The sequence below is a fragment of the Arvicanthis niloticus genome, chromosome 1 (genome assembly GCF_011762505.2).
Source record: "Arvicanthis niloticus isolate mArvNil1 chromosome 1, mArvNil1.pat.X, whole genome shotgun sequence".
Lineage (NCBI taxonomy): Eukaryota > Metazoa > Chordata > Mammalia > Rodentia > Muridae > Arvicanthis > Arvicanthis niloticus.
In genome coordinates, this window is record NC_047658.1 from 29,077,844 (window position 1) to 29,098,143 (window position 20,300).

Genomic DNA, 20,300 nt, shown 5'->3' on the forward strand with positions numbered 1-20,300 from the left:
TGTAAGTGCTGTATAAATGGTGGTTGCACTGCTTACGAAATAGTTTTAAACAAGTTATTTTTAACACCTGTACATGCACAGTATAAACGCAGTTTAAAAAAAAAATCTTTGCTCTGCCATCAGTAGATACTGCACACACAGAATTCAAACACTCAGAGCTAGAATGTCCTATGCAAACACTCAGAGCTAGACTGGAGACACAACTGATATCCTAAACTCAGAAATCTGCAAGTGGTTCCAAGTAAGACTTGGGGTATTTTCCATTTATTTATTTATGTATTTATTTATTCACTCACTCACTCACTCACTCACTTTACATCCCAGTTGCAGCCCCTTCCAGTACCCCCCTCACATAGGCCCTCTTCCACCCTTCTCTGATTCTTCTCTGAGGAGGACCCCACACACATGGTTACTAACTGGTCCTGACACATCTAGTCTCTGAAGAACTAGACACATCCCACTCAGGCCAGATGACGCAACCCAGCTAGGGGAACAGGATCCACAGACAGGCAACAGCGTAAAGTACAACCCCCGCTCTAGTGGAATACGTGTTTTGTCGAAAAGAAATAGCCAGAAAGACTTTCCAGGATAAAAAAGAGACCAAGAAAACAGAACAGTATCCTCTGACCAACCCTTAGAAAACTAGACAGCTCCTACCCTTTCTGGGGTCAGATACCCAGGTAATATCCCCCATGGGATTTGTGGAAATCTTGGATGTAGCCAGTAGATGAACCACAGTAAGAGCCATCACTACTAGGATCCAGGCAAGCTTCCTAGTTCTGCAAATTCATGCAAACAAAGTCCAAGAAATGAGAAAAGCCCATGTTTTTCATGCTCTCCTGATCTCAGAGTCCACAAACTTCTCAGAGAGTCCAGGAAGGGACAGTGGGGGAAGGAAGCAGTCACCCATGGCTCCCTGGGAAGCTGTGAGCTCTCTGCAGGCCTAACTCTGGCCCTGGAGAGCATGGGACTCATTCTCTAAATGTAGATCTTTTTGCCTACTGGAGGAGGGTGACTACTTGGTAAGCAATTGGAGTGTTATGCTGAGGCAAGCATGTTGTAATAGAAGTTACCACCTCATGCCAGGGCAGAAGGGGGGGTGTAGGAAATGTAAACGAAATGCACTGTCTTTTCTGTCAAAGAGCTAATTGGGACAAAGGAACTTTGATCGATCTTTAAAGAGTCCATCTGTCAAATGTTACTCCCAAAGTCAGCATTTTTTTCTAAGATCAAAGTGTGGCACTCAAGGTTACTTTGCCCGAGGTTGCATCCTGTTCTCCAAAGTTGCATTTTACTCATAACTGCACTGCCTTAAGCTGGGCAATCTTGTAAAAATGAAGCCTATCTCTGATCACTCAGGATGAGGCATGGTGACCCGCTTTGTGTCAGGAATAGATAGATGTCTATAAGTACTCTTGCTAAATGTGTTTCTTTACTTGATTTGGCAGAGCTATACGCCTTTCTGCAAAAGTGCAACTTTTTGTCTTATAGAAATACTTTGAAGTGTATGGTCACCTTCTGGAGACCCTAGGTCCGTGTACTTTTCTCTTTTTAATTGTTTTAATTAAAATAAAATTATATCATTTCCTTTTGTTGGTTTCTCCCTATAATTTTTCTGGTGCATTGTGCACCCTCCCTGCTCCCTCTCAAACTCATAATCTCTTTTTCTTTGCTATTGCTATACATACATACATACATACATACATGCATGCATGCATGCATGCATACATACATACATACATACACACACACACAGGCACACATAACCTACTCAGCCCATTAAGTGTTGCAGATAGATGATAAATAGATAGATGATAGATAGATAGATAGATAGATAGATAGATAGATAGATAGATAGATTTGGGGGATGAACACTTTGTTTTGGATAACCAACTAGGGAGCTTATCCCTGGGAAAGACTTTCTCCCACTCCCAGCACTCCAAGCATTCCTTAGCTGCCTGTAGTTCTTTGTTCATTGGGTAAGTACCCAAGAGATTCCTCTCTTCCATATTAGCATGCCTACTGATGTTCCTCTTCAGGGATTGGTTAGGGAGCCATGTTGTTGAGGTGTCATGGGTGAAGCCCCTCTGTCATTTCCAGTAGACACAATCTCACATCAGCTTTCCTGGTCCTTGGGCTCTTTCAATCTGTCCACTCCCTCTTCCATGATATTCCCTGAGGCTTAGGAGCAGGGTTTGTATCATAGATATATCAATTATAGTTGGTTACCACATGATCACATTTTCTCTACACATTGACAAGTTGTAGTTTTCAGTAGTAGTCTCTGTTGCAAAAAGAAGTTTCATTGGTGAGGGGTGGAAACTACACTTATCTGTGACATAAAGGAAACTCTTTAGATGCAGTTAGGAATTATGCTGGTTTAGTAAAGTGACAGCGGTCAGTTCTCCAATTATATTCATGATCTCAACATGTTATTTGGCTAGGTTTACAGTACTAGGAATGATTTCCCTCCATCTGAGTGGCCTTTTAGTCCAATAGGAGAGCTGAGACACAGGTGTGACTATTATACCCTTAGGGCTATCATGGCATGACAATCATCATAGTTCAGAGGTATTATAGCTATGTAGAACCATTGGTTATTTCTCCCCATGGAAGTCTGGGAAGCACTTCCCAGTACTATGAAAACTAGTCCTTAAGTCAGATCCAGGTTGGGTCATTTAAGTCTTATTGTCTTCAGTAATATAGACTTGTCTTTAACATCTGAGAAGCAACCAAGGGCAACAACAATAGCCTATATTGTTTGAGGAGTCTCTTGAACTCCCCTGACTTACAAGTTAACAACTGACTTACAAGTTCTCATGCCTGGCATCAGGACTTTTTTTCTTTTTTAAAGACAGTCCATGGCTCTTGGGGACCATTAGCAGCCCAAGTGAAGAGATTTCATTTAATATGCATATCTGTGCTACATGAAATTTTAAAGAGATAAACAATAAAATTCCTTATGACATTTTCAGAAACCACTCCTTCCTCTCCTCTGTCTGCTCTTCTCACCTCTTGCCAGTTGGCTTCTCCTCCCCATTTCCATCTTCCAAACACTTCTACTTCCCCATGGGACCTTTTTACTTTCTTAGTTTCTGCAGTTACTTTATGTTGTACCTAAAGGCTTGGAGCTAGGAACTGCAGACAAAAGAGACCATGCTGTATTTGTCCTTCTGGGTTTGGGTTACTTCATTTGATATAGTATCTTATAGTTCTATACATTTACCTGAAGATCCCATGAGTTAATTTTTCTTCACAGCATTCCATAATGTAGATGTACCACTTTTCCATTGTCCATTTGGCAGTTGAAGGACACTTAGTTTTTTTCAATTTTCTAGCTATTGTGAATAAAGCAGCAATGAACGTGGCCAAAGAAGTGTCTATGAAATAGGATGTCATGTCTTTTGGGCGTAGGTCAAGGAGTAGTATAGCTGACTTATATGACAGATTTATGTTTGGCCTTTTGAGAATTGTCCACAAGACTTTCCATAGTGACTGCTCCAGTTTTTGTTCCCACCAACTATAAATGAGAATTCCCTTTGCCCCATATCCCCCCAGCATTCACATTCTGACTGGGATAAAAGGCAATCTCATATATGTTTTATGTTGCATTCCCTGATTGGTAAGGATGGTGTACACTTTTAGAAACATTTCTCAGATCTTTTATTTCTTCATTTGAGAAATTTTCAGATACATAACCTCTTTTTTAAACAGACCATTTGCTTTCTTGACTTCTTATTTTATCTAGTTATTTATGCATTCTGAATATGAAACCTTTGTTCAGACATATTTCTTAAAGGGAATGAGCACGGGCCTTGTCCTAGTGGACACAGGGTACACATGCTGGTAGGATGACAGTTAGGAAGAAGATCAACCAGAGGCACCTTTACTGAGTGTGACAAAAGTGGCTGGAGTATAGAGAACCCAGGCTCACTTAGAGCTCAGAGAAGGTGTCCCTAAAGAAGAACCCTGGAGTCCAAATCTCAAAGCTGTTAACTTGTGCAGAGGTAACAGTGGAAGTGAACAAAGTCTGGACAACAGAAGGAATAAGGACAATAGAAAATATTTTGCAGGCTAAGTTTTAGACAGCAGGACAGGCAGGACTGGATCAAAGGCTGAGGCCAGAGAGGACAGTCTGCTTTCAGACTCAGTATTCTCACTGAATTCCAGAAGGACAGGGTGCCCAGATGTCTCCTCTGTCCCTGTACCCAAACCTCACAGTAATACATACACACCATCAGAGGTTTTATCTTCCTTACAGTGGTCAACCATTCCCCTCTCCTCTCTACCTGTTTCCTGTACAACACACATTCCAAGACAACAAGGATTGTAGTATAGAAAATACCACTGAGTAATTTCCAAAGCTGACAGCAGGGCCAGGTACCTTGCTGGTCTCAGGAAGATTTGATGAAATGAATAAAGTAACTCAGATGAAACTACCCTCACAGAGTAATACTTACCCTGGGGGTCCTCAACTGGGAAGAAAAACTTGAATTCCTACTTACTATTGGTAGAGTAAATTAGCACAGCCACTGTGGAAATCAGTGTGGACGTTCCTGAAAAACTAGAAAAGGAATTTATGTTTGATCTAGCTGTGCCACTTCTGGCTACACACCCAAAGGACTAGATATTCTACCACAGAGATACTTGCACATCTGTGTTTACTGCTGCTCTTTTCACAATAGCAGTGAAATGGGCTCATCCTGAATGTCCATCAATGGATAAATGGATATAGAAAACACAGTGTATCTAAACAACATATTTTTTCATCTGTATAGGAGAATGAATGTATGTCCTTTGAATGGAAATAGATGCAACTACATAGAGAGCATGTTAAGTGAAAAAGGCCAGACTTACTGCATCAGTTACTTTTCTATTGCTTTGATGAAATGCCATGACCAAGGCAATTTATAGAAGGAAGGGTTTATTTTGGGCTCACTGTTCCTGAGAGATAAATGTCCATCATCATCATGATGGGGAAGTATTTATGGCAGCAATTATGAATGGCAGCTGGAGCACTATGCTGAAAGCTCACATCCATCCTAAACCACAAGGAGGAAGCAGAGAGGGCATTCTGGGAATGGTGCATGGCTTTAAAACCTCAAAGCCTGGCCCCAGTGACATACTTCCTCCAGTAAGGCTATATCCCGCATAAGCCTCCCCAAACAGCACCACCAACTGGGAACTAAGTATTCAAATGCCAGACTCTATGAGGGGTATCTATGAGGGGTAAGGCCACACTCTTAAAGACAAGAATGACAAATACCATATTTTCCCTAAACTATAGGATGAAGATGTATGTGAATGAGAGTAAATCAGAATGCCTCTGAGGAAGGGAGCAGCAGTAGGCAATGGGAAGGGAAGGGGGGGGCAAGAGGAGGGGGATATGACGGAAGTGCAGTGCACATGTTTGAAAAGAGTAAAACTCATTGTTCCAGACAAATAATATATGGTAATAAAAACCCTACATACAGATGCACACCATGATCATAGCAAGAACAAGAGTGAAAAATACAACCAGAGCTCCGTTTACTATAGATACATGTGCCTGGGAAACACTGATGTTATGTTCTTGGTAACTGATTGTGTAACTTCATTTTACTTCCACATACTTCTCTTTTTAAACTATTTTTCCATGTCTCTATTTATTTAGTTGTTCATTTACTTATTTACTTTGCTGATGGGGATGAAACTCAGGCTTTACACATTCATAGTTAGAGGTGGAAGCGAGTCCTCGCTGTCCCCAGTAATGACCAATGGCTACTAAGAAACTACTAACAACCACTTAATCAGTACCAGGCTTTGAACGGAGTGCCTTGTCCTGAATTATCTTACTCAGTTCCAACAGTAACATATCAGAAAGCACTATTTCCATCACCCCCTCAGTCTACAAAGCACCTGAGGTCACCCAATAAGGCAGGAATGTCCAAGAGCTGGGAGCTGGAGATAGATGGTTAATATCTGAGCTCAAGGCTTGTATCAGCCCTTTGTTTTCCTAACACTCAGACCAGCTGGATTACACCAGGAATACACAGCTCCAACTAATCCACATTCTCACTGCTCCCAATTATGAAACACTTTAAATAACAGCAGAACATGCTTTCTGAATGCACACCAAGATAGGCCAGATCAACACTGTGAAATATATCTCAATAAACTTCACAGGCCTTGAGCAATTAACAGTCCATCCTCTGACCACAGTACAATTAACTTAGAAGTCGAAACCAGAATGATACCTAGAACCATCTCAAATATTTGGAAAAGAAGTCAAATTTGAAATCAAGTAGAAAGAACTCTGTGACTGTAATGAAAGAAAAACATAGAAATAAAAGGAGCCTTGATAGAAGGAGAATCTTGTGAGGCTGGACACTAAGAAAGAGCAGGGATCAAGTTAATAACTTCAATGTCCCTCCTAAAATACTGGAAAAGAAACAAGTAAATGAACCCAAAAAATAAATAGAAGAATTGCAAAAATGTAAACATACTGAGGTAGAAAACTGACTTAGCATATATTCCGCCCTTTCAACGTCCAGCCCTGGTTTTTGTATTCTGAAACAATATCTAGGCAAGTCTGATGCAGTGCCATGCTATGAATTGCTGGACTAATTGTCCTTTAGAATACTGTGGACATTCGATGTTCTAGTTTGGCAAGGTATGTGTTTGACTATTGCCTCACATACAACAGTAGGCCCACCATCACAACCAGGGGTACAGTCATAGAGTAGAAGGAGCTGCAAGGTACCATGAGCCAGATGTTAGTTCCACAATGATGAGATGCAGTCAGAAGCAGAGACCTGGGGACAAGCCAAAGCAGTCAGCTGGAACAGCTGTCTGAGGACTCTCTGCTGGCTCTCAGAAACCAGGCTGAAATGGAAGCCACAACAGTGTGGGTCTGAAGAGAATGGGCGTCACACACCTGCCACTCTGTGTTGGCTGGCAGAGGCCAGTGATAACCTATATTCTTGGATGCAGAGTTAATTATGTCACTTAGAGACAGAAGCCTACAGGGGTCTCTCTAAGTGTCTGTTGGTAAGCAGTAGAAACGCCCATCCTCTGAGACCGGAGCCCTTCTCACTCAAACATGCTAATCCAGATGCAGCTATTTTGCTCAATTCCTGAAGTAGTAATGAATAAACATAAGAAACAAATCAGTTTTATTCTATGAACTGAACTGATTATTCAAATGAGGTCCAGGCACAAGATTATATTTAGGAACATGTGACTTGAGTAATTTAGCAAATCATATTTTTAAGAAACACTAAATTGCTTATACAATGAGGCTTTATTACACATTTTCTATAAGAAAAGGATACACCCTACCCCAAATCACTAGTTAACTGAACTTCTAGATGGCACTAACGTAGCCCTGTCTTACACAGAGGCCATTTAAGCAGGTAAGGGTGCAAGTGGGTGCTAACTGTTCAGGGATGGGTGAAGAACCTTTCCCCTCAAACAGGAGGCATACTCCAGAAGGGTAACCTGCTACAAAGCACAAGGGAGACTTAACCTGGTGGCTTTGAGGTGTCTAATTAGTCTCTCAGGAGATGACAGGTATAATTTCTCCACCAGATTTGTTCTCCACCTCCCTTATGCATTTGAATTAAATTTGTGGGAGAATCAGTTAACTAACTCTACAGTAATAGCTCTGACTTCGAGCACAGCAATTAAGAATGTCTGTTTCCTCTCCTCCTACATCTGTTCTGAGACTGGAGTGAATACATTTGAATTATTTTCTGGATATACAGTAATTGTTGCAAAGAGACGGCATGGCCGCCTGTCCAGTCGGCTGTTGATTGTAGGAAGGGTCTATCCTTGTAAAGCCAAGGTGAGGTTGACAGGGTTTCCTGGTGTGTTAAAAACAAAACACTAATTTAAATTGGTCATGCAGCTTCCAGGAGAGGCTAGGTTGTAAATCAGCAGTATACAGTAGGCTGAGGGACCTGCTTCCAACTTCTAACTTCGTCTTCCTTGGCTACAAGGATGGGCACTTTGGCATTTACTCTTTATTCCTTTAGACTGAAACAGTTTCTCTTTTTTGCCCCTCTTAGTTATTGATTTTGTACTGGAGATCAAACCCAGAGCCCAAGGTACTTTGGGCAAGGATTCTACTACTGCACCACACCTCCAGTGTCTCCTATTTTTCTTGAGATATGATAATGATAATGGCAGTGAATAGCATTTTCCATCTGCTATCAATACAAAATTTTATAATCTTTGAGGCTTTCTGTGAAGCCTTTTGTAGACATTTCAAGTTCTCGCAAATCATATTTGCCTATCTGATGCTCTCAACATAGTGTTGTGGAACATGGCAGGCAGGACCAGTGAAAGAAAGGTTGGGCGGTACTCTCTACTTTTCATCACTAACACACTCTTCTTGCTGATAACTCCCTTCTTGGCCAGTGGGTCTCTGACATTTATCTCAATGTTCTAAGGCAGCTCAAGGATCTTAGTAATTCTAACTGAAGGAACCAAAGAGACACATGAAAACATTTCTTAAAAATCATATGTTACTCATATATGAGATCTAAAATCTCAATCTTATCTATAGAAACAGAGTAACACAGTGACTAGCAGAAGCTGGGGACAGGATGAACAGGTTGGGTAGTGGCCATCAGGTACTGAGAAAGAGGAAGAGGAAGAGAGCTTTTATTCCACTGTCCACATACACCAGTTTTATGCTGCCTGTTTCAGAGATGCACAGAAAGGATTTTCAATACAAAAACTTATCAGTGTTTGAGTAGAAAGACGTAATGAATTTGACTTGAACATCTAAACAGTCATACAGGTATCAATCATTTATAGATATAAAAAAACTGTTGATATATGGCAGGGTATTCAGGGAGGACACTGATGTATCTACCCTATTCCCTGGATTGATGCAATAACATACCCTACTCTTCACTCAGGCGTCCAGCTGCTTTTCATACCACATGTAGAATTTGTAATGCTTTGGGGGAAACACGCTTCAGAAAAGCCAGAGAGAGAGAGAGAGAGAGAGAGAGAGAGAGAGAGAGAGAGAGAGAGACAGAGAGACAGAGAGAGACAGAGAGAGACAGAGAGACAGAGAGATGAATGTCTGTAAAAGAGGAACACAGCAAGAGAGAGACAGAGAGAGACAGAGAGAGACAGAGAGATGAATGTCTGCAAAAGAGGAACACAGCAGACTGTCTCTCCATGGACCTGCCCAAGAGAAGATCTAGATTAGATGTGTTGGTGGTCATTTCCACCCATTGCCTATCTCATCTTATAGTGTAACAAAACATAACTTTGTCTTTCTCAACATAACTATAATGACACTGGCTCTATAGGTAATACCATGTGGACAGTCTTCTCTAATAATCTATACTCTGAGACACGTTCAAATTTCTTGAAACCCTTAAATTTTCTTTGATTTCCTTTCCCACAATTATACTGTTTAAAAGGCCACCTTCATGTAGCTCTTCCTGACTCACAGGACTAGACCTACTTCCCAGAAAATGCCATCCCATATGGCCCTAAATTGACAGGGGCCATGGCTTGACCATTACTTAAAATGATGAATGGTTACCAAGAAACTAAAACCATGATTTAGAATTTAGTAGAGAGAATAGCTGTGGACTATAGATGCAAATATGATGACAATGACAATTTGTGATATGGAAAGTAATCAAAGGACACTGCCACGTAAGCAGATCTTCATCCATCTCTGACAAAAAAACCTGGGGAGAGTTTAGCATGTGTCCAGATGTGGGGTGTTGAACATGTAGACTGTAGACACACACACACACACACAGAGAGAGAGAGAGAGAGAGAGAGAGAGAGAGAGAGAGAGAGAGAGAGACAGAGAGAGAGAGACAGAGAGAGAGAGAGAGAGTTTATGCTTGGGTATTTACAGTTTGGAAGTGGAACTGTCTTTGAAAGAGAAAACACCAATTTTCAGGTACAATCTGGAAAGTGTATAATCATACTTTAGGGAGGACAGCATGGTAATACTACAGCATGCCATCCAGGTAGCTCTTGGAAATTTTGCAACTACATATAAAGATGAATGCTATGAAAACTCAAGAGGGACTCTCAGTCCACTCCACTGGGAAGGTGAGAGGGAAGCATGATCTGAAGGAACGATCCTCCCAGGAGGATCACAACACTAGGGATTGGAGGAAGTGCGGTTGATCTCAGTACAGAAGCTGCAGAGCTCAGCTAAGGGAGCAGCAACAGAATCCAAATAAGAAAGTCAGGTGACCTGGTATCCCTGAGCATGTGGCACAGAACGCAACAGAAATGCTAGGGCAGTCATGGAGCAGGTAAGAGCTTGCCTTTTGGTAGATTTTCCAAGATTTTAGACTCCATCCTAGAAGCAGAATAGAATTTTCAAGTTTCCAATGCAACAGGTTTAATTTGTTTGGTGAGAATGCCTACAGCTCCTCTCCAGTACAGCTCTGAGACCTGTCCCTGCCTTCCCCAACAGCAGGACATATGTATGGGCAGGTCTATGCTGTTCTCCAGCTGACCTGGACAGGGCTTTGTACAGAGAGCTCAGGACATAATGAGGAACTGGGAAGGGACTTAAGGAGAACTGTGGAAGTCAACTGAGTAGTCCATTAAGGTAATAGCAAACACATCTGTGGTATCTCAACTGAACTGGCAACAGCTACCATGGGTAAAGTACACTAAACTTGAACAGAGTCATGACAACAGAAAAGTAATTTGAATTTCTATGAGGAATTGGCCTTTGAATCAGAACCCCTCTAAGCCAGGACAGAAAATACATATATAACATCTTCTCAGGAAATCTGCTTTTAGGCAGATAACCTCCCTTGTACCAGAGTATCAGCAAGTTGCTGGAGTTTACTAATCAGGTGCTGTTTAACATTCAGCTGAGACAAGAAGATGCATTCTAAGACATTTCACGAATGGTGACTTTTATCAGGACATTGTTCTGCCCCAAGGTCCAGGAAAATGCCACAGCAGAGCTTCAGCCTCTCAACCCTCAGAGGAGCATCCTGCACTGACCCTTTGTACTCCACTGTTCTGAGAAATTCCTTTCAATCCTAAAGCACAGGGCTCTTCTCCTGTGAAAAATTCACAGCTCTTTCTGTATACAGCAGGAATCCTTCCCTAACCCACAGCCTCTTGCTGTGGATCCCAGTTTCCTGTGGTCAGCCACAATACAAAATTAGGTGAATGCAGCACACAGTAATATATTGTGAGAGTGTGTTTACATAATGGGTATCACAATATGTTGTTGCCATGTTGCTATTTTATTAGCTGTTACTGTAAATTTCTAACACTGCCTTATTAATTAAACTCTACCACAGGTTACCATGGGGTCTCTGTAGGACAAGATATCATATATACTTTCAGGCACCCATTGAGGACCGAGAAATATAACTCCCATGGATAAGGAAAGAGCTATTATAAACTGTAGAAGTGTGAATTTTGCTTGCCTGTCCCATGGATAAGACCTCTTTGTTTCCAAATATCATGATATGCATGTGTGTGTTTGTGTGTATGTGTGTGTGTGTGTGTGTTTGTGTGTATTTGAATATGTTGCCTCAAACTTTCTATGAACAACACAGTAATACCTCACTTTTCACAGAGGGCTACAGAGGTCTAGATTGGAAGCTAGACACGTCCACTTTCTTCTTCAAAAAAAAAAAAAAAAAGAAAGAAAGAAAAAGAAAACCCTCTCAACCAAAAGAATGTACTGCCATGATTGCATGATTGAAGGTACCAGCTAGACTGAACTTTTAGAGAGGAGCAAGTTTGCTTTTATTCTGACAAACAGTGAAGGTGTCAGCAACATTTTAAAATCACTTTTCTCAGCAGAAAACCAGACCTGATTTCCAGACTCTTCCCCCAGTCATTTGTTTGCAACTTTGCCCTCATTGCTTGTCACACTACTAACCTTTAAAATGGAGAGACCAGGAAGACTGGATGATCGTAGAATGCACAAAACTTGTACCACAGTAATTTAGGTCTCGTTCATGTGGACAAACTTTTTTTTTATTGTTTGCGAATTGATACCTGGGTATGTGTTTTGATAAAATCCATGCCCATTTCTCTTCTGATTCTTCCCATACCCTCCCCGCCCCCAGTTGCTTTCACTTTATGCGCTCTATTTTAAACTACTGAGTTCCACTCTTGTACTGACAGAGTGTCCTTTGGTACAAGGCCATTTAATGGAGCCTTTCGGGGACCACATCCCCCCTCCAAAAAAAAAAAAGACTCCTTCCCAAGTATCAGCCAGCAATTCCAATAGCTCCTCCGTCAGGAGTAGAACTTGACGGACCTCTCTCATTCATGCTAAGATTTTGCCTGTCTTGACTGTGTGCAGGTATTTTACATACAATCATGGCTGCTTTGAGTTCACGGATCTACTGGCATTAACATATCAGTAGGCACCAACTACCTCTAGCTCTTAAATTCTTTCCATCCCCTCTTCTGTGATGATTTCTGAGCCTTGAGGCTGGGGTGTCACATAAATGTCCTATTAAGAGCTGAGCACTCTATATTCTTTTATCCTGAACACACTGACCAGTTGAGCTTCTGTGGTAATTGTTATCTACTGCAAAAAGAAACTTTTCTAATGAGAGTCAGACATGCACTATTTATGGTTATGAAGGTGAGTACTTATAGAGTTTGTTACTATACTGACTTAGCAGAATAATAGTATTACACTTTGCCCTAAGGTCTATGACCTGCATGGCCACAGGTTCTTGCTAGGGTCTATGACTGTTTTCTTTATTTTTCTATTGCTATGATAAGACACCATGACAGAGGCAACATAATGGGCACCACATATAAAATAAAGTATTAGTTTGGCTTAGGGTTTCAGAGGATTAAGTGCACAATGGCAGAACAAAGGAACAGGTGAGAGCTTACATATTGATCCACAACCACAAAACAGAACAAACCCCAATATGACATAAATCTTTTACATTTCAAGACTATATCAAATGACTTACTTTCTCCAGCAAGGCCACTCCTTAATTCTCCTCAAACAAGAACCACCTGGAGGTCATGTATTCAAATATATGAGCATAGAAGGACCATTCACATTCAAACCAACATAATGACACAGCCAGTTATGGATTTTAGGCCCAGTTAAAAGTACTGAGCATGAATTCCACCTTGTTTTAAATTTAAATTAAAGTTTATAAAACCCCAACTTGGCTTTATATCCAATCAGAAAGCCGTTGGCTACTACATAATACTTGTTCTACTAGTACAAACGTAGCCATATCTTACTAGGCCAGTGGTTATTGTAGCCCCCAGGTTTCACATATGTGTGTAAGTATTTTTTTTTTTACTTTTCTTCCTTGATAACATGCATAGGATATTCTAGCTCTGTGAAATCTAGCCAGTATGGATGAAGAAGCTTCCAGATATATGCCAACTTGATTTCAACTTCATATTCTATGACTGAACTACGTGGTGTCTGCAGCAAAACTCTAACCATCAAGTTCTAAAGGGTAATAAAAACAATGTCAATATCTTATAATGCTTGGATGATGTTCTATGGGACCCACTAAGAAACAACCAGAAAATAGATTATCTATGCCTGGCAACAGGCTTTTTTATTTGATAGCCTATTCTAGGAGAGGAAATATCTATTACTAAAGGGTAAACCATTTAATCTTCTTTTATGTGCATATATAATACACATACATACACATCATACACACACACACACACACACACACACACACACACACACACGAGCTTTTCAGTAGTAGGTTTCTAGATGACCTTTTCAAATGCCTTTAGTGTTACTGACCCTCCCCCATGCTCCCTCCTGCTTCTCCACCCTTCCAAACTCCAAATCAGTTAACCCTTTCTAGTTCATTATTCTCTCACCCACCCCCCACCCCCTTTATACCTAAACTGCATTCTCATCCGTTTCCTTTAAATCTGCCCCTTACCCACCATGGTCACTCACTAGTTTCCTGATGTCTGTAGTTATTCCAATTTAACATACCGATCTAAATATTCAAAGCTACCATCCACATATGAGAGAGAATATGAAGTGTTCGTCTTTCTGAATCTGGATTACTTAGGTGAACATTTCTAGCTTTATTTACCTGAACTTTTCATAATTTCATTTTTTACACATGAATAATAATAAATGTACCAAATATTATTCTTCATCAGTTGCAAGACTTCTAGACTGTTTTTATTCCTTGACTACTGTGAATACAAGATGAATGAATATGGATGAGCTGGTATCTGTACAGTAGTAGGACATAGAGTTCTTTGGTTTTAAACCCAAGAGTTTTATAGGTAGATAATGTCAAAGATCTATTTTTCTATCTTTCTGGGAAACTTCCATGCTGATTTCCACATTGGTTGTACCAGTTTGTACTTGCACTAACAGTGACTAAGTGTTCCTATTTCCTACATCCAGGCCAGCATTTGTTTGCATTTTCTTTGTTTTGTTGTTGTTTATTTTATCTCTAGATATTCTGCTGGCAGCACACTGAGGAAATATTTTTAAAGCAGGAAGGGAGTTGGAGAGTCACAGCACTTCTCATCACTATAAACAAAAAGAAGTGAAGCAAGGAAATTTGACATGGTTTATCCAGTATCTTGATGGATACATGCCTTTAAAATTCTCCTTCCTTAATCAAAAAGACTTTGAAATCTCATACCAGTTGGAACAAAGGTAATTATATGTCCTGCTACAGATAAAATGCAGTCCTGGACTTAAAAAACACAGAGAGACTTTGTATCGAAGGCACCGGAAAGGGGACAAGCCAATGAGAACCTTATCAAACAGAGCCTTGTGGAAAGAGTGCTGAAAGACGCTGTAAAAAGAGAGCCAATAAATCCGGTTCCATCAATATTAAAACCTGCCTTGTGAAGGAACCTGCAGAGAGACGAAGCCAAGCTACAGATCCGACAGACAATAAAGGACGAGTAAGAAGCTCTCAACCTCAGCAGTAAAAAGGTAAAATAAAGCTTAACCATCCAACCTGTAAAAGAGGGAATAGCATGGGTCTCCATTCCCACAAAGAGAGTATGCCAATGACGTCTAAACATATGCAGCAAGCCCAGACACTAGCTGAGAAACCAAAATCAAAACCTTAAGGATATGACAGGGAACACAGACCCACACCTGGCCATCTCTTGGTTTTGCTGTCACTCACATCAAACTGTGACAAATACAGGAGACCTTGTCACACTATGTTAGCAACCCTGGCTTTAAAATTATTTAATATGAAACTCTAAATTTATAGATAGATTATCATAGCATCTTTTATATTGGAATAACAAATGGCACTCACTCCCAATGTCCGGTCTCAGCTTTTTGTCATATTCTCTCAGCAATTTGTTGAGAATCAGTGTCACATCGGTGTCTTGTGATTTGGGTGCCAGGACCCACTTCTGGTTTGATGGAGAGTCTTCATTTTCATCCTCTTCCACCCTCCTGGACCTGCAGTTACAACACAATGTGACACATAAATTGTAATGACTCCAGAAGATTCTTTAAATTTCCTCCTTCTAAGTGCTACTAAAATGGGTGGAAAGTCCCCAGGATCTTCCACCTAGTCATGCATGTTATCTGTAAAACTAAAAGAAGTAAAATGAAAATTAGGAAACATTCCAGAGCAAGAATGCGATTACTGTTAGCAGAACAGCCCAGCCCAAATTAAAGAGATAAGGCAATGAATGGGTCAACTGATGCCAAATTGGCCAGCAGGAAATAAAAGTACTTTACCAACCTGTACTGGGTTGGTCTGGGCAGAGACAAGAGAGAGGGAGAGGGGGAGAGGAGGGGGAGAGAAGGAGGAGGGGGAAGAGGGGGAAGGGGGAGGGGGGAGAGGGGGAGAGGGGGAGAGGGGGAGAGGGGGAGAGGGGGAGAGGGGAAGGGGAGGGGGAGGAGAGGGGGAGGGGAGAGGAGTAAGAGGGAAGAACACACCATGAGGTAGGTGGATTGTAAGTGCATGGCCATGGGACCAGGCAGTTGGAGTAGGAGCAGCCCAGGTGGAACATGGCAAGTGATGTCTTGGGAGTATTGACGAGGAAGTAGACAAAATAGCATAGAGGGCTGATATTTGCCCAGCTCTAGTGCTTTCAGGCTTATTACAAATATAAAGGTTTTATATCTTTTTGGATGAACTAAATGATTAAGGTGGGTTACAAACCCCCCCCCCAAATAATATTTACCACAACACCAATCTGTCAAAATCAGACACTCTTCAGAATATTTGGTGGTAGTGTTTCTAAGTCCCACCACCAAGACTGTGGGAAGTGGGAGTAGCCTTTACAGAATGGATTCACTGAAAACAGCTGACTCTGACTGTGCTTTCCATGTGGCCTGGACTTTGGGGTATAATTGTGTGGACACTATGAGGAGGTTTGCTTTGCTGGCACTCAGTATGGGGGGTGGGAGGAGCCAGGAGATTTGTTAGTTGATGACTGCAAATGTCCTCTGGCAATTTACACCCCTTGATCACCAAAACTGGCTCATTTCTTTCTCAGCAGGGTCTAAGAATTAAGTATTTTCTAGTGTGTCTTCAAGCCTGTGAGCATTTCCATGAATTCCAATGAGAGCCTGGACATCACTGACCTTCTGTCCCACTCTGCTAAGCACCAGAGCCCCCTCCACAGAGTGGTTCATGCCTTCAAGGGCTCTAATGAGGAGAAACCTCAAGCCAACAGCCAGTTTTCTCAGAGAATGAGACTCTCTGTGTCCCAGCACCTGGGGCTTGGACCGAAAAAGAGTTTCTTTCTACCTTGAAGCAGTATTTCCTTGCACGTGGGAACCTTATAAGAGCTTAAGAAACAAAGCTCCTGTCCTAGTTTGTCTATATGTACGCCTTAATGTCACTTCTCTAAAAAGAGGGTGCGAGGGAACACACTGAGAGGGATTTGTCCTGACAAATGTCCAGGCTCATTTCCATTCTGACTTCCAGACAGGAGTCAACTGTCAGCTCCACACCAAGATGCTTGTTTTCAGGCATATCACTTTTCTGAAGTTAACAAGAAAATCAATTTTAAAGTCTAATCATTTTAAAGCCCAGTCTTTCATCTTCACTCAGATATTCAGAGGCATATATAAACAGATATGGACATGTCAGCTCTTGCCTGCACCAGTCTCTTGTGTGTGTTAAAAAGCTATGGCCAGCAGGAGCCTAAACCCAAACCCATGCACTGCTGTCTCTTCTTTACTGAAAATTGTTCACAGAACTCCCAGAAACACATGAAAATCTGAAGATGGTGAAGTCTGCACATACAATGATGCTTACACATGATGCTTACACATGATGCTTACACATGATGCTTACACATGATGCTTACACATGATGCTTACACATGATGTTCACAAATGCTTCTAATCATTCCCACATGACTAATTCAACACAAGTGCTATGTAAATGGTTATTACAAGGTATTGACTAGGGAATAAGGGCAAGGAAAAGTCTGTACATGCTCAGAACTGTTTTCCTAATCAACAGCTGCTTGCAACTGTAAATGTGGAACTTGTGGACATGAAGGAACAGCTATCCATGTGTGAGAGAGATGTTGATAATGAGTCTTGTAGAATAGCTTTTGCAATTAAGCTTCTCCTAGACTGATCTTAAACTGAACGCCATTTCATCAATACCCATCTGGCTAGAAGATTATAGTAAACCATCCACAAACTCCAAAACAGTTGTGGATTTTTATCTAAGCTGAAATTCACCACCAAGAGGAATTTAGGATACTTGATACCTCCTTCACTCAGTAAGGAGAATGCAGTTCACTGCCTATAAAACCGTACGTGTACAAAGGATATTATAGAACTTTTAAATATTCAAGTATGTTCCATAGTTAGAAGCTGTGTCAGGAATGTTAATTGTATCACCTTGCAAAGCAAAATAAAACAAGAATAGGTAGCATGAATCACTTGGGTGGCTGATAGCTATACAGTGACTTTAGGGCCTAACAAATTATTCCAGAATGAAGACACTTGGGGACTGTAGAAATGGATAGATAGGTAGATAATCCCAGGGAAATCAGACCTCCCAAGTCCCCTGCTACACGCCTTTCTCCTGCCCTCCCTCTTTTTTCTTCCTCTGCTCTCCTCTTCTCCTGCCCTCTACTCCACCACTGCAGAAGCAGCAGGTCTGCGGACGCCTACCCCAACAGTCAACTGTGCACAGGCAACATATTCACTCCCAGGCTAACTACATATACTCCTATATTCCTGCACAGTTCCAGAAAAGCTGGTTAGTTCAAGGGCAAAAATTATAAGGGGTCTCATTCTCCCTCTAGTGGTGAGAGGCGTTATCTGACATTGCATAAGCTTCCTCAGTGGCTAGGCAGGTGGGTGTGCTGGGGATAAAGACAGAGAAAGCAAGCCTGTTCTTCTCTACCTCTGCTCCATGAAACCCCAGCTCTGTAGCTGGTGCAGGATGCCTCAGTGGTCCTTTCTCCTTGCAGGATGCCTCAGTGGTCCTTTCTCCTCATCTTCCAATCCTGTGCCACTCCCAGTCCAGAAGATGAACACAGTGCCCTGAGAAAATCCAACCTCACCTCAGGGGACCCACATGCAGGTGGATGAAATGGAATTTCCTTTCTCTTCAAAATTCTACATGGGGTTATATATAAAACCTTCTGAGAACTCTGTTGCTCGGATTGCTGGTCCTAAACAGCATCACTGCAATTAGCTTTTCCTTAAAAATAAAACAAAAACATGCTCGCTTCCCAGACAGTATCTTTAATCCTCACACCCTCTCTTCATCAGAATGGCAGAGACAACATTCAAAGGAGTTTTCAATATTAAAATGAACTCCTGAACACCCCCAAATCAGTAACCATCGAAAGGAAGCACTGCATTTTCCCGTGCAACAAGCTCAGCCCTGAGTGTCATGGAGGCAACCCTGTTGTAGGCAGGCACCCCCGTTGCACAGCCACAGAGCATCCTGTCAGAACCTAGCTACAAAGGAGCCATACCAGCTAGGCATCTTGAATGCTGAAGAGAATCCTCTCAAAACTGACAGTAGATTGAAAGATGGATGGGCCATTCAATTATCTTGCATGTTTGTAAAACCCATTAAAAAAACTCTTCAAAAGTGAGACATGTAGCAATAAATACAAAATGAGTTCTTTAAAAACTGATTGGCAATCATGATTCCCAAGACTGAAAACTCAACAGAGAACATATTAACATTATTATATAGCACCTTGGCTAGAAAAGAAAGATAAGGAATCCCAGGGGATTTTGTGTCTTTGGGAATCTTCAGAAACCAGAGTGCTCCATTTTCTCTGGGAGCATACATAATGATGAAGAAAAGTGTCAGCTTTCCTTCCAGAACTGCAACTATAAATCTAAATAACTGATTAAACCCTGAACTGTAAGCTAGGCTTTTGCATTGGTGACTATAGCAAGGAACTCGGTGATGTGTCTGCAGCTTTATTGATGCTTCTGGTGGTATCTTCCTCTAAACTAAGATCCCTCCATGCACAATCTTCTTCAAAACACACTTTCCACTGCACTTCTTAACTCCCTCCCTGGAGAGAAAAAACTTTGGTGGAGAGGCCTCAGGATCTTCTGCTTCCTGAGTGACCAAGTCTCCAGAGTCAATTTAGTAAGAACAGTCCTGGGCGATGGGGTGAGACTTTCTTCCTTAGGGTAAGGACCTTGGTTAGCTGCAGTAAGAATTTGGGAAGCCCTCCCTCATAGTTTTGGGGGGAGTTATTAGGGTGGCTTCCTAGTTCTGATATTTCACAAATGTGAATGAAAATGAAAGCCAGTGAGAGCGATAGGACCTGTGACCCTCAGGGATAGCTGCTCTCTAATTTGCTTCCTAAGCCAGGAAATTGAGAAATGTCAAAACAAGTGTGTTCTGTGAATGGGGTGTCCTCCAATTTCTAGGGTGACAGTAGGGAAAACAACCAGGGATTTCCAAAGCTCAGTGTAGTCTGCAGGCTCTAACCAGAGCACCAATCTGGGAGATGGAATTAAACCATGTCAGCATCTCTAGTTGTGTTTATGGCAACAGGCTTTAACCCTTCTGGTGCCACTGCCCTTCTTATGAGTCCTTGTTTGTCTATGGGGTGCATCTTCTGTTAGCTGACTGGTGTTGCCTTGGAGTATTCAAAGTGAGGTAATTTCTTACAGCTTCAAGAAGGAGCTTCCGTGCGAACTGCAGCATGATTCTTTTATAGAGACGGGGTGCTTGTGCGTGCTGTAGGACCTGGAGGGGAAGCGGGGCTCTTCCTGACCACCTGCCCCAGCCCCCTCCACTTTCCTCTTTCCAATTACCTCTTCTGTAATCTATATAGGGTGGTTGAGAAAACAGAATTCCTGTGTCTGAAGGTTTCTTTTCAGT

General features: G+C 41.6%; 1 protein-coding gene across 1 annotated transcript in view; it reads right to left on the reverse strand.

The window, feature by feature from the left end:
* Window positions 1-20,300, reverse strand: part of Gabrg3 (gamma-aminobutyric acid type A receptor subunit gamma3) — a 581,822-nt gene that overhangs the window by 560,700 nt on the left and 822 nt on the right. Inside the window, exon 2 of the mRNA XM_034488056.2 lies at window positions 15,267-15,415. Coding sequence (XP_034343947.1) covers window positions 15,267-15,415 — 149 coding nt within the window. The remainder of the gene's footprint in view (window positions 1-15,266; window positions 15,416-20,300) is intronic.